General features: G+C 46.9%; 1 protein-coding gene across 1 annotated transcript; it reads right to left on the reverse strand.

Annotated features, from left to right (window-relative positions):
• Positions 1-386: 386 nt before the first annotated feature.
• On the reverse strand, positions 387-11,175 carry LOC116947481 (zinc finger and BTB domain-containing protein 39-like). The gene is made up of 3 exons (XM_032963282.2): positions 11,074-11,175; positions 5,466-6,782; positions 387-5,250 (listed from the first exon to the last, which is right to left on the reverse strand). The coding sequence occupies exons 2-3, from the start codon at positions 6,720-6,722 to the stop codon at positions 4,945-4,947; spliced, it is 1,563 nt and encodes a 520-aa protein (XP_032819173.1). The 5' UTR covers positions 6,723-6,782; positions 11,074-11,175; the 3' UTR covers positions 387-4,944.
• Positions 11,176-14,508: the final 3,333 nt, after the last annotated feature.

Below are 14,508 nucleotides of genomic sequence, written 5' to 3' on the forward strand. Positions count from 1 at the left end.
CGCCAAAAGGAAATTGAACGCGAAAAGTTGCACGAAGCGTGAACTTGTGGCCGGATGGAATCAGTCCCAGAGAGAAAGAACAGAAACAAGTTGATCAGGGTACGCGCAGAGATACATTAACAATTGGGAACGTACTTCCCACTGGTGTAGGGACCACATGTCGCTTGAAGGGATCCCAGAGGTAGCTTTGTGGTATCCACGTCCATGGGCTGTTCTCTAACATGAAGGGAGGTCGCTTTCGAAAGATCCCAATGAGATTCGTCATCTCTTGACGTGTCACTGATAGCACAATCGGGATATGCAATTGAGGATAGAGACGAAACACAAAAACAACGATGCCGTTTTGTTAGCCAGGTGAAACTCAGAAATCCATTCAACCACACAAGTAGAGTCCAAAAAAATCCAGTTTTATTATGAATACCACAGTTTCTTAATCACAACAAACATTTCTTTTCTGGAAAACGTTAACACAGATGTCATTGTGCATGGTTTGAGAATGTATATTCTTGGTTATTTCGGTAAAGTCACGCTTATGGTGGCTTTCAGACCACATCCATTATTTTCGTCTCCCCCCCCCTCCTTTTTTCCAAACATAGATGGACTCGTCCATCTGAATAACTGCCAAATCGCTTTCCGTGGTGCTAACGTAAAAAAAAACCACTTTTTACAAATTTTCTTGCTATGGTTTTCACAGGTTTGAGAATGGTTGTATTTGTGGACATTGGTTATATACAACAGCCGCAGTGTGTGGACGAGATGTCAATGCCAAACGCCCTCTTGTGTTCCCATAAATGGAGGATTTACAATAAATGCCACCATTATTCGTTATATTCGACGGTACAGACAAAACCACAACAACCAAATTGTATGCGTTATATATAAAAAAACACCACAGACCAATGCGCTTGTGCATCAATAACAATTTTAACACAAGGGCATTTTGTACATTTTGCAGTGCAACAATTTCTCTCGTGTCAAGCGTTCTCGTGTTCGCTGTTTATAGGCATCAACGTGTGTGCTTTGGGTAAATTTATAAATAGCGATAATGGAGACCGCTCGACCACAACACTGCAAGTAAATACGAATGAACTCGTAAATTAACTTAACGCTTCTCAGTTGCTCTGCAACTCAACTTTATACATCAAGTACTGAATACTGGTTTTTTTTGTCAAATGTCGCTGATTTATGCAAGTATCCCACAGCTATGCCTATAGACTTAAAAAAAACTCGTTTGGTCAGAAACAACACTCCGTTTTAAATACAATACAGTATTCCATAAACGTATGCTACGCATGTACTTAACTTCATTTACATTTACGTCAACATTCGAACTGAGCGGTTCTGGAGCAATCATAAACTATTCCTATGATTTCACCCATGGACGATTCTGACAGGAAGTGATTGTGTAATGCGAGCTTCCCATGAAAAAACAAAATCTCCGTAAAATGTTGAATGGGATTCGAACAGGGATTGATTCTGCAATGGAAGAATCGTTCAAATTGAAAGGGATCCTACTGCAAATCTAGCTAGGCTAAGATTTGGCTATGCTTAGCTTAGCCAAGGCTGGTATCACCATTGAAACATATTACAAGGTATCAGCCGTAAGTTTCAATGGTGAGCCATGAGGCCAGCCAAGCCAAGGCTCTGCACAACACGACTCAACAATTCCATTGGTCCCACAATTCCGTAGGAATCTGATCTGAGGTTCTTTAGATTAAAAAAACCCGATTCCAGGATAGGAATTATGAGAATCGTCCAGTTCTAGTTGACATAAAACGTTGCTTGTGTAAGTTTCTTTCACTTCAATATTATAATTTAAAACGTATGTCACGCATTGTCAAAAATATATTTTTGTTACATACATACAAACACACATATATATTATTTCAATAAGTGTACCCATAACAGTTTTCAAAAGACAAAATACATGTTTAAAACAATGGTATAAACAGTGAATGCATCCACCAGTGCTTCAGAAGATGAAAAATAACACTATAACAAGTTCGAATACAACGCAATGGACAAAGCTTTGTGAAATCCATTAAATTAAAACAATTTGAAATATTTGTTACATAATCACAATTTGCACAGCGACCGGAATACAATGCTCCGCTTTGAAAGTCAAAACACGTTAAAATGTACGCTGACAGTCATTCTATTGTGGAAAAATATTATTCAAATCGATCGAATCCACATTTCCCTTGAACACGCATTAAGTGTTCGGTTTAGCAATTCATCATCGATACACCTGTCTTAGCCTGGCACACAATCAGGTGGAGTTCAACTACAAAACCAGGTTGATGGAATGAGAATGGACCAAAGTTCCAATGCTTAGTGCTGGGCGACACATGCAATGCTGCTCCTGACGTTGTAACTCGTGTCCCACGGGGGAAACAAATACATGCATGCACAAAGAAATATACTCCACGTCACAACATTAGCGAACGTTATCACTGAAAACTGCTGAAATGAGGAGCTCGCAATTCACTTAACTGATAAAACTGAGCGAGCTTCTGGTACAGAAGCCAAAATAAAGCAGTGCGTGTCTACAATAAATCTACATTAATTACTTTAACAACAGCCCTTTGTCAATCTGCAGATGGATGAGGGTCTTACCACCCCATGTCAATCGTGGAGGTTGTTTGACCAAACTTCGCCACAGTGGTGTGTTTGTGCTGGATGGAGAAGGGGATGAGGTGTGGGAGCCCAGGACCAGTTCAGATATCACTCGCCACCGATGTTTGCTGTCGCCGGGACTCAGGCCGCCGAGCAGTATTTATCAATTCTAACTTCGGGAGCCCCCCACCACAATACGGTACATGCTATGCGCGAGTTGCTGAATTTTCATGTAAATTGATTGGTCATCGACAAACTGCTCCACAGAATGTAGGTGCCATTTTAATTTGAGTGGTCACAAGCTGCCTAAATCTAGTCTTTAGCCCCTGCAAATGAACGTTGTGTTATGACATTCTGTGCGATCATAGCGGTCCAGTTCATTTGGCAACTGATCGACTGAGGTTTGTCTTGTGTTTATATATCCTATGCTCTAGCACCTATGTATTGTTCAAGTCCATTAAGCATGGGCGTAGCGACAGCAATGATCCCTTCGCGTCGATTTTTGCCACACGTTGGACTCTAGCCAAGAACAGGAAAATTGCAATAATGCAGTGTCCTTCATACCTGTTCCGATTCATATTGAAACCACAGTGACCGTCTCGTATAGAAATGCACATCTCACTTACGCGCGGAACCATAGAAGCCCAACATTTCACGTCAGCCACTCTTACATTCTTGTACATGTTCTGCATTCATCCACACACAATATATGCACATATAAATTAAACAAGTTAACACGTAACTGTTAAGAGACGCACGCTAAACATTTATACCCTGGAAGCACCCAGTGGCTAACAACATTGGGTGTTGCATCAACTCTTAGATTCTCTGAAGCTTAACACAATGGTTGTGAACATTTGGCTTCATATTATATTCTTACTCATAACAAACCAATGAGACAAACCAATGAGAGTTAATTTTATGGGCTTGGGAGGGGTAATTTCTCATTATAAACATGTCTTGCCCCTACAAAGAGTTGGTACTCCATGGTTAATATAAAACAATGAGCTGCAGGGTGAACCATTGCCTGAAAAGCGGTGGTGATACCCTGTTTCTGCCGTGGATGATCGTCCGTCACACTACAATCACTTTTCGTGCTCAAAAATCAGACGATAGCGAAAAACAAGAGAAAGTTGTAACCAACGCATTAAATAAACATTGCGCAACCTTGCGTAATATCCCGTATAAATACAATGTGTATTAAAAATCAAAACCACCCATATTTCCAAGCATCTAACACAACAGTGCTACTGTGCAATGATCGCACCAACCAGCTATTGCCAATCAGAGAAAAATTAACAAGCCAAATATAATACATTTTTTGTGAAATTCCAGTCACTCCAAAGGCTGTCTTGGAAAAATCTACTTCTACGATTGAAGAGCCACACGGGGAGAAGCAGTGCTGCTGTCGTTTATTGCAAATCGCCATCCGACAGCCGCCACGGTCGAAGTGTCAAACGGGTGGGTTCAGGGTCTGTAGATTATGGTTGGTGAGCCGTCAGAGGAGCAACGCGCAGGGTCGATTAGGGTCGGATCCCGAATGGTCATTGTATACTGCGGCAATTTTAGGGCAATCGTTGCTGGCAACCCTCGCTGGTAATAGTTTCTGCACCATTTTATGTTGGGGAAAAAAAAGATTAGTTGCCCAATTATAAAAAAAAACACTGTTCCCCCTAGTGGGAAACTAGGAGAATGACTTCAAATCAGATCACAGAGGTAACGTGACCACCAAAAATTGTGTGCTTTGTAGACCAAGCACTGTTCCAACAAGCGTCTCGTTGTTGCTTGTGATAAATGCAATGCCAGCAACGGTTGAGCCTAAATCATGCTCCAGTTCATGTTGTCCACTCAATGCTATCATCCACTTGGGCAATTTTATGCCAATCATCGTTGGCAATTGTCACCGGTGTTAGTTTTCGCGGCATTTCATATTGTAAAAATGTCGTTGCCCACGATCTGGACAAGTCTGACCACAGCTGCTGCGAGTGAGCAACTGGGACAGCAACTTCCAATCGGGTTGCATAAATCAAGAGGCTGCCTGGCCGCAAGCCCTACCAATTTGAGAGCTGGCGGCTTCATGTCAGTACATCAGTGCAATGAGAATGAATGAGATGGCCTTGCGACAGATTTTCCGCTACGCAAAGCTTACGTTGTCCCGTTTTGCACTGGGCGATTGTAACAGTGGACTCCACGAAGCGATGGCCGAGTGGGCAGATTATTGTCATTTCCGACCGAGGTGCCACGGGCGCTCACGGTTTACCGCGATTGCCGGTGATGGGGTTGCCGGCAACGACTGTCCGTAAAGGCGACCTCGTGCATCGCGCGCCGTTAAACGCAGGCGGCGTCGAGCGGCAATTGCGCGGAGGGTGAGAGCATGCCGGGCAGGGGCGGTTCTCCCTGTCCACGACAGCGCTCCTTCTGGTGGCGAAGCAGCTGGTTGCGGAAGAGAAAGCGCTTGCGGCAGGCGTCGCACGTGAAGAGGAAAACGCCCAGGTGGATGAGGCCGTGCTTGACGAGGTTGCGCCGCGTCGATTGCAGGCCGCACACGCGACACGACAGGAGCTCCGAATCCACGTGCAATCGCGCGTGGTTCCACAACGCAGCCATCTTCTTCTGCACGGCCACGCCGCACACCTGCCACATGTACGGTGCGGGTGGGGGGGGAAGAAGTGGCGCCGGAACGGGGTTACATTTGTCGTTTGAGTGATAACTTCGTGAAGTAACGGGAGGAAAAAAAAAATTATCGGACCGAGATAACTTTATAAATACATTTTAAAAAATGTTTGTGAAGGATAAAAAAAAATCCAGCCAAACCATGACGCTTGTAAGCCTTATCGCGAAACACTTACCTGGCATGGCGCGCTCTCCGTAGACTCCTGCGCATCGGGGTCTGGATGCCACGACAGTCGCCCGCCTTTGATTTGCGGCCTGCGGCGGCGGCAGTGACTTTTGTAGTGCAGCGCGAGGCTCTTCTCCGACAGGAACTTTTTGCCGCAGTGCTTGCAGGCGGACAGCGCCACGCCTGTGTGTGCCAGCGTGTGCTCCACCGCCACGCTGATGTGGCTGAACATGGCGCCGCACACGCGGCACGCCAGCGTCTCCATGTCGAGGTGCCCGCATGAGTGCTCGCGCAGGCACGACACGCTCTCCTCGACGTGCTCGCCGCACGCCTGGCACCGCAGCTGCCCGTTTGAGACCAGCGCGGTGGTGGTTGGTGCTGCGTTACCGTTGAGGAGGTCGCACTGCTGCTGCTGCTGCTGCGTACTGCCGGCCAGCGGGATCATGTTCAGAGTCTTTTCCATGGCGCGCAGGAAGTTGTTGGAGCTCTGTCCGCTCTGCAGGATCTCCAGGCTCTGGTCATCGAGCTGCAACTCGGACTGCGGAGTGTTCTCGTCGGACAGCGCGAACGAGCACTGCTGGCCGCCGTCCGGCATCTCCGTCTTCACCAGGCAGAGGTCCGGGAATGGTTCTGTATTGCTCGTGATCTCCTTGTCGAGCGCCACAAACTGGGGCAGGTCCTCCTCGCTCGAGGACTGCGTGGCCTGCTTGGCAGGCGGGGGGCTCTTGCTGTCCTCCCCGTTGCACTGCCCGAAGGAGTTGTAGCTGCACCCCGGGGTGTCTTCGCCTTCCTCGACGCAGTCGTACTGCCCACTCTCCGAGATGTACGTTGCATCAGTGTCCTTGTCCGGAAAGCAGTCTTCCACGTCGTCCGTGACGAACACTCGGCACACCTCCTCCAGGCACTCGATGCCCAAGCTCTGGGCAGCTTTGAGCAGCTCGCGGAGGTCCTCCCGTCCGACACTCACATTGCCCTTGTAGACGAAGTCCAGGACCTGGTCGAAGGTCTTCTCCGTGAGGAAGTCCACCACGAAGGGCCCCATGTTGCTGCAGGGCGTGTCAAGGAAGATGCCGCGGAAGTAGGTGCAGGTGCTGCTCAGCACGGCCTTGTGCGCGAGGTAGCGCCGGCTCTGCACCTCCACGACGGCGTCGCAGAAGGAACCGCGCAGCCACAAGGCACTCAGCTCGCGCAGCAGGTCCGACAGCTGCTTCCCCGTCGACAGGCTGATCTGCTCGTCCGCCGGCTCCTCCATCTCCCCGGTGGACATCGCGCACGCATGCAAGCGCCGCCCGCTTGCGACGTGCTCCCCCGGTGCTAACACGTACAGCTGTGGTGAGGGGTGGCCGGGAGCAAAAACAAGGAATGATTTTCGTCAGCAGTGGAGCTGTTGGCTATGTCTGTTGCTTAACTGTCAAAGGGTGGTGGTACAAAAGTGCAGTCAAAACTCAATTATCCAAGGTAATAAGGGGAAGGAGTAGCCGGGATGAAACAAAAACAAAGGTTTTCTTTCCGATGGCCACTAATCCTCTGACCCACAACAAGTGAGGAGCAGCTAATAATTAAACCAGTTCATGATTGTGTACGATATTTCATATATATTTTACAAGCACGGTTAATCTGCAACTTAGATAAAATGGCAAGAGATAATATAGAGTTAACTATAATCTGAAAACAGGGTACAAACCGGGTCCTGGTGGCCAACGAACAAAAATATTACAAGCATGCAAAAGAGCAATGAAAAGGAGGATTTTTTTTGTAAAAGGAAAGGAAAATAATTTGAAATGAAGATTACATAATTAAAATTAGGATAAATAGATGTCATATACAATAAACAAAAATTCTTAAACGGAGTTGAGTAGGCCATCTAGCTCAGACATCAGAAGATGGCCAAGATTATCAAAACAATAGAGTCGGATGGAGGGAAAGAGAAAAAGAGATGGACAGACGGGATGACAGGATGAGATTAGTAGATTTGGAAGAGTGCACTGGATGAAGGCGGCAAGAGATGATGCAGAGACATCGAGGGGGACCTTTGCCCAACAGTGAAATGTTAATGGGCAAGAAAGAATGTTTAACTGTAGAGTTATCGTTGTAACAAACGCAGTTAACATAATTTCTAATGGCAGAGAAGGCTCCTGGCCTCCATTTTGCAGTAAATTTACAGTTACTATCAACAGCCATGAATGGGGAAGAGAGCTCGCAAGGGGTGATTGCCAAGAGGGATCTGCTGGGTTGGCATCAGAAGGTGGATGGATGTTGATGTTAGCTGTCTAGGCAGTGACCGTCTCGTACAGAGAAAAAAAAGACTTCGTCTTGGGCTGCGATAAAACTGTAACCACTGGAGAGCGCCCCTGTGTATAGCTTAAGCAATTTAAAATACATTCCTGCGGAGGGAGCTGGTAGTAGGAACGTTGGGTTGCTCAGTCAATGGCCAGGGTCAACGGCGGCGTGGTGTATTCCGCACAATATGCCCGACTGTGAGGGTGGGCACAAGCCGGCGTGAGAAGGTTAAACGTTGAGTTTTATAAGGGCACCACGGGGTGACCAGCCCCTCCCCACCCAGCCCCACCCCCCACCCAGCCCCTCCCCTCCCCATCCAGCCCCACCCTCCCCACCCAGCCCCACCCCTCCCATTTTTGGATGCACGACGGATGGACACAATAATCCCGTGGGCTGGTGTAACCATGAGGTTCATACCAATACAAGTTAATCTTCAATTACACCGACTGAGAGCCATTTACAAGTGGCAGATTTTGGCTATGTCACAATGCTCTGTAGAAATTTCCATGTCGACAAAATACAAGACTTAGAACTTAATAGGAAGGAATTTTAAAAAAAGGCAAACGTTACCAGCGTTGTGTTACTACAGCATGTGATGAGTATTTTTCTATGCTCGCAAATTTGCCGAATGGGTGACACTTGCTCGCGTACCTAAACGTGGCATTTGTCCAGCAACTTTTATTTGCACACTGTATGTAGAATAAAAGCGTTTCACATTTTATCAACAAAGCCTAAATAAATATGTTGAATCAGTCCGACAAAAGCTTTGTCCGTAAAATCTAAAATAAACGCACACATGCACAAGCGCAGTGGCCACTGGCCAAAAAACATATGTTCTTCCATTTATTATGATATGACCAAATAACTCTGAATGAGACCAAATAACAAAAGCAAAGTAGGATTTAGTCCGATTATTACTTAGATGGGTGACCACAAGGGCTTGCAAGCTGTTATAGGCATGGGGCTCTGAGGTGTGGCCATGAGATGGCAGTGATAAGTGTAACCTCCTCATGTGTGATGGGTATCCTCCGGATCCTCCGGTTTCATCTCGAATGATGAAGCCCCTCTCTTAAGTGGGATTGGGCAAACATGCAAGTGCAGAATCGTCCTAAATGTTTCAAGACTGAGCGAGGCTTTATTGGGTAAAATCATTGAGATAATTCTTCCTCAAAGAGGTTTTTGGGTTAGATCGCTTAAATATAAATGTCGTTAAACCCGCAAATGTGTCGGGTTTTAACGACGCATTCACACTTACGCGAGCAAACCCAAAAACCTCTCATGGATAATGTTGGTCACGAAAGCATACGTGTTAAACTGAAAACTCTTCCTATTATGAATCTGTGTAAATGAAGTGAAATGTCCGCTTGACAGTTATACAACCTACTACTGGCCTTAATCTAAGGTACAAGCCAGACATGTTTTGTGGTCATGAAGCCTATTTTACGTGGCACAAAAACAAAGGCATGTTTATCAGATTCACAATCTTCAGCCTTTTTGTCAATCCACTCCAGGATGAGGGCCTTACCCCCATGCCGTGCGGGATGGTGGTGGTTACCTTACCATAAAGCACTTTACCACGGGTGAGGTGAAGAGCACAGATGATGGAATCACAGTAAAGTAAAATAATGTGTTTTGCTACACTACCCTCTGCTGCCCACCGCATAACCACACAGCCTATATCACAGGTTATGCATTGAAATCACCCACACAACTAATTTCAGGCTAAATTCACCTTAGCTTTTGATATCTCACTAGATCGGGCGCATTAAGCGTGATTTGGTCATAGAAATTAATAGTACAGTCTAGTATTTATGTTTAATATAACCGCATGTGCTTTACCTAAGCAAAGCTCGAACCACTGAAGCAGTGATAAAATTCCACATTTGTTTACGTCACAACTTAATTAATTGGCTGTCTGCTGGCTGGAGGCGAGTATGCCACACATTTGATTTAGGCAATCCGACCCAAACAGAACAATTTATGAATCAGCTGCTGCGCTGCATGGTTTACCACTGCCTCTAACGTGGACACGAATACCACAGTAATGCGCCTTGACACATTTCAAATGCATGACACGTGCAGGGGAACATAGCGATTTAGTGACTCAAAAGCCCGTGCGTTTTGATTACCAATGAGAGTAAAAAAAAGAGTTTACCCGTGTCGGCCTTTGCAAAATAAACGTTGCGTTTCAAGGAGTCCGCTCCCCGCTACATGAACCCCGCAAAAAATGCCACATTCATGTTCACAATGACCTCTCGTCCCAACGCATTAACCAACCCATCACATCTCCAGTGGAAGGTGCAGACAAGGCTTGTGAATTTGGACCTGTGACAAACGAGGCAATAATTTCACGCTCCTGTTCGTCAATTCGTAATTTCAGGTGACAGTCTGTGGGCTCACAGCGAACAGCTAACCACCCAAAACAATCGCGTCACCTATAGCGTAGCAGATAGGGCGGCCTAACCAGCAGAGATCAATCATTGAAACTCGGCGAATCGATTCTTAGTGTCACTCGATTGCAGAATATTCTTAGTTGCGTGGTCTCATTTGTTTTTTTTTATCTCGTTCGTTTAATTAGCCGAACGAAAACATGAACATTCTTTATTGATTGGCGCGTGATTAATGGTGGTTCTGGACACCCCAATTCACCAACCCGCACTGACCAGCGTGGTGAAGTATGGCGAAACAACCGTCACGACTGACAACGGGATGTGTGTGTATATGTGTGTGTGTGGGGGGGGGGGCTTCATCTAGCAGTGGATTAACAAAGGGTTGTTTCTCATCATCATCATCATTAAGCACGGTAAATCCACTCGTTGCTGGGAAGGCCACCTCGATCCGCCGTGACCCTGGAAAGCAAAAACACAATTTCCGCGCCCAGCGCACTGCACGCAAGCCGATTAAATCTCTCAATCTCCTCGGTATGCGAAGCGCTCCGACACGGCGCGCTACGTTCATCAATGGTCAACAACCGCCTTGCGCCAGGACGAATATAGGAAATCGATACTCGCCTGCCGACTGAAGCCAAATAATACAAACCTAGGACCACCACCACCACCACCTCGCCCCCCCACGAGGCAAAACGAACACCAACACAACAACACACACACACAACGCCAACACACACCACGCGCGCGAAGGGTCGCCAATTCTGCCGGCCCCATTTGAACGCCGCGACAAAGCGAACGGGACGGAGACGCGCCGAAGATGTTATAGAGCGGCGGCGGTAGTGGTGGCCAGGAGAACCCAGGGGGCCTCGTTACAAACTCGATTTGTTTTTAATCTTAATGAAAATGACATTAAGAACCCCTCCCCCTCCTCCCCCCTGAGGGACTCACGTTCACATCCCCGCGCTCCGGGAGGCGAGGAACTTCCTCTCCACCCACCACCTCTTGAAGCCGTGACCGTGGTTACGGTGGCCCGCGCGCTCTCACGGCGGGCGGCGTGGGGGGGGATTAAAAATCGTAAATAAAAAAACGCGTTTCTGGAGATCAGTGCCGCCATGTTACGTAGGGGTCGAGTGTCAGGGACGTTGATGTTCGATGGGGCGGTGGTGGTGTTGGTGGTGGAGTGTTCGTGAAGGACGCCGCCGCTGCTGCTGGCTGCTGGCTGGGTGATCGGAGGCAGTCGCCCTCCAGCGACAACGGAGCGACGCTCACAACAACGTGCGGAGCGCCGGGCGGATAAAACGCAGCGAGTTGGCACAGTAGGGGGTGGGGGTGTTACAGCTGGTGGTGCATCTGCCGGTCATCTCAGTCGGCCCGGTCATCCCAGTCGGCCCGTCCAATGGCATCTGCTGGGTCTGTCCCCGAGACCTCCTGTCGGCGAGCTATTCGACGCTTCACGTGGCCTCAAAGTGCACCTAGCCTGGCACAGGCTAGTGGCGAATGGCGAGTGTTGGTGTGGTGGTGGGGAGCGGTGGTGCAGCGGTTAGCGCGCTGCGCCGCGCTACGACCCCGGCGACCCGAGTTCGATTCCCGCTCGCGGCCAACACCGGTGACGATGATCAAAACCGATTCTGGGCCTCCCCTAGGTCGACTCAGCCTCAAACGAGTACCTGGTGCGGTGTGTAATAAAACATCGCCACTGGGGAGACAAAGGCGGCCGGGCGTGCGTGGTGCTGGCCACCCACCCCCCTCGAATGCCGTTCCGGGACCTTCACAGGTGCTGCTCGCTAACAGCACTAAACCCCAACACCTGATGATGATTGCTTGTGTTGCAATCGAAACGTCGTGAGAATTTTTTTTAATTTCCCTTCTACGTGACTTTACCGAGAGAACCAAGAATAGGAATCCCCAAGAGTCTGTTAAGGCTACCCAGGGAATCTTTGTCTTGGTGGTGGTACGAGCCGTCATCTTAGGTAGGTAAACAAAGCAATAGGATCTATAGGATCTTATAGGGGATGTCGACAGGGTCGAGGCCTCGAGCCGCCATCTCGAGTAGGGGTTGAGTTTATCAGAATCTTAACTACATCGATTTAAAGCTTTCGTGACTGCAGGGATTCATCATTGTTCTTTCGGTAAAGTCACGTAGAATGGAAATTAATTAAAATAAAATAATCATTTTATTATGTTTTATTATTTTACTTCCATTCTACGTGACTTTATTATTATGTTTTATTTTTATTATTGTATTTCCATTCTACGTGACTTTACCGAAAGAACCAAGAAGACATCACTAAATCATCATGGGATCTCCTTTGCCAGTATCAAAATATGATAACAGGATTTTCCCCTTTTTTTTCTGGCACCAAAACAAGGTGTTAATATGTTACAACACCAAACTGAAACCTTTTACGAGGAATCACGTCTGCATTAACCACAGTGCTTGTGAGAATGCAAATAATTCTGACCACAAAAAAAAGTTCAAAGGGTGGAAGCAATGTGAGAGCAAGAGTTACCAGAATAAAGTTCGGCGCAGGTAGAGATACAGAGTCATAGAATCATCGCATTCACGCTCATCCCTTGCCGTGGATCATGTTTCTTCATTGCAAGGCCCGCGGGCCACTGGCCGATGGTCGGTCCCTAGTGGCCCCTCGTGGCCTTTAGCGAGGCCCCTGAAGTGCCCCCCCCCTCCCCCAACAATACACAAAAGTGAAAACACCCCATCATCACCATCGTGCTGTCAAACACAAATGATTGTCTCATCGGATAAATTGGTCCCTCCTCCCCAACCCCCCCACCCCCCAACTCTGAAAATTAGTAAAGAACACTCCATTGCAGCTTTATTGGGGCCGTCCATAAATGACGTCACAAACCTGGGGGGGGGGGTCAGACATTTGTGACAATGGGGGGGGGGAGGTGTTTGAGAAATGTGACGTCACATCAAAATGCGCAACTTTAAATAAATATAGATTACACGTTCTACTTAATTAAATATACTTTTTTAATAAATGTTTTCTCCTACATCAGCATGCAGCGTCACATTAACTACGCACTACAAATACAATACTATAGTCTAAAGCGATTTAAAACATGTTTTATTTGGGGGGGGGCAGAGCTTTGTGACGTCATATTTGAGGGGGGGGGGTCTGACTTTTTGTGACGCCGTGTGACGAAGGAGGGGGGGTCAAAAATCTTCCAAAATCGCGTGACGTCATTTATGGACGGCCCGATTGCTAAACGCGTGTACAAACACAACTCCGGTCTGCCTGCACATATTGATTAAGAATATTTTTTTAAAAAGAACAACATATTTGAATCAGCCCCCTCTATTAGTCAATATGATTTCCAGCAATGCCGCCGTTCGCGTGTTCGCGTTGTCACACACCCGCCTTCAAAATCTTTATTTAGACCCCAGGAGGAATCCGATGAGCTGTGAAGCTCTTTTCTCTCGCAGATATCCAGGAGGAAGGGGCACGAGGCCAGAACGTCGCAACAGTAAACAATACAAAAACACAACAGGAGTGCAAACTATAGGAAAAGTAAGCACATCACTTTAAAAGGTTAAAACAATTTTTTTTAACTAGATAAAGCCCACTGAGCTATACCAACCTGTCAAACTCTAACATCCCCCATCAAGCTCAAGCTGACACTTGCACGCACACCGCAATCTCTGCTTCAGCTGGCGACACACACAGCCCAAAGTCGCAACTACGTCGCTTGTGCCATACTAGGTGCACTTTCCATATATTTTTTTATTTTGCTTGGTTATAATGGTTTTTTTTGGGGGGGGGGGGGTTCACGTGATTCAACCCCCCCCCCCCCCCAAAAAAAACCTGTATTACTGATGATATTGGTCGCGAAAGCCTACGTGTTAAACTGAGTAATGGTTTTAATTTTCTTGGCAGTAGGTGTATATGGAGATTTGGTCCTTACTTTATACATATAATGAATGTACAGTGTTGTGGGATGCCATTGGCGTGAATGACGCTATAGCATAACAAAAGTATTATTATATCACGATATATATCTTACGTTCGTAACTTCGTGGCCAGGTCGCTTCTTCTGAAAAATAAATTAATATCTCGGTGGGTTTTACGTGGTATGTTAAAAAAACATAGTTTAGTTTTATTTCTACATTTGTACGGTGATTTGTTTAGCTTCCCCGATACTTTAAACTCCTATCGTGTTTTTTTGGTATTTGTTGTAACGTTCTGGCCCCGTGCCCCTACTGGATATCTGTGGGAAACAAAGAGCTTTACAGCTCATTGGATTCCTCCAGTACAAATAAATATGCTGGTTCTTATATCTATATCGCAACAAGCCGAGCCATATAGACATCGCGACACATCGCGATATCTAGCGCTATGTGTCGCGATATACCGCGATATT

This window comes from Petromyzon marinus, chromosome 30, assembly GCF_048934315.1.
Source record: "Petromyzon marinus isolate PM22_M1 ecotype Great Lakes invasive population chromosome 30, UKy_Petmar_22M1.pri1.0, whole genome shotgun sequence".
Taxonomy (NCBI): Eukaryota; Metazoa; Chordata; class Hyperoartia; order Petromyzontiformes; family Petromyzontidae; genus Petromyzon; species Petromyzon marinus.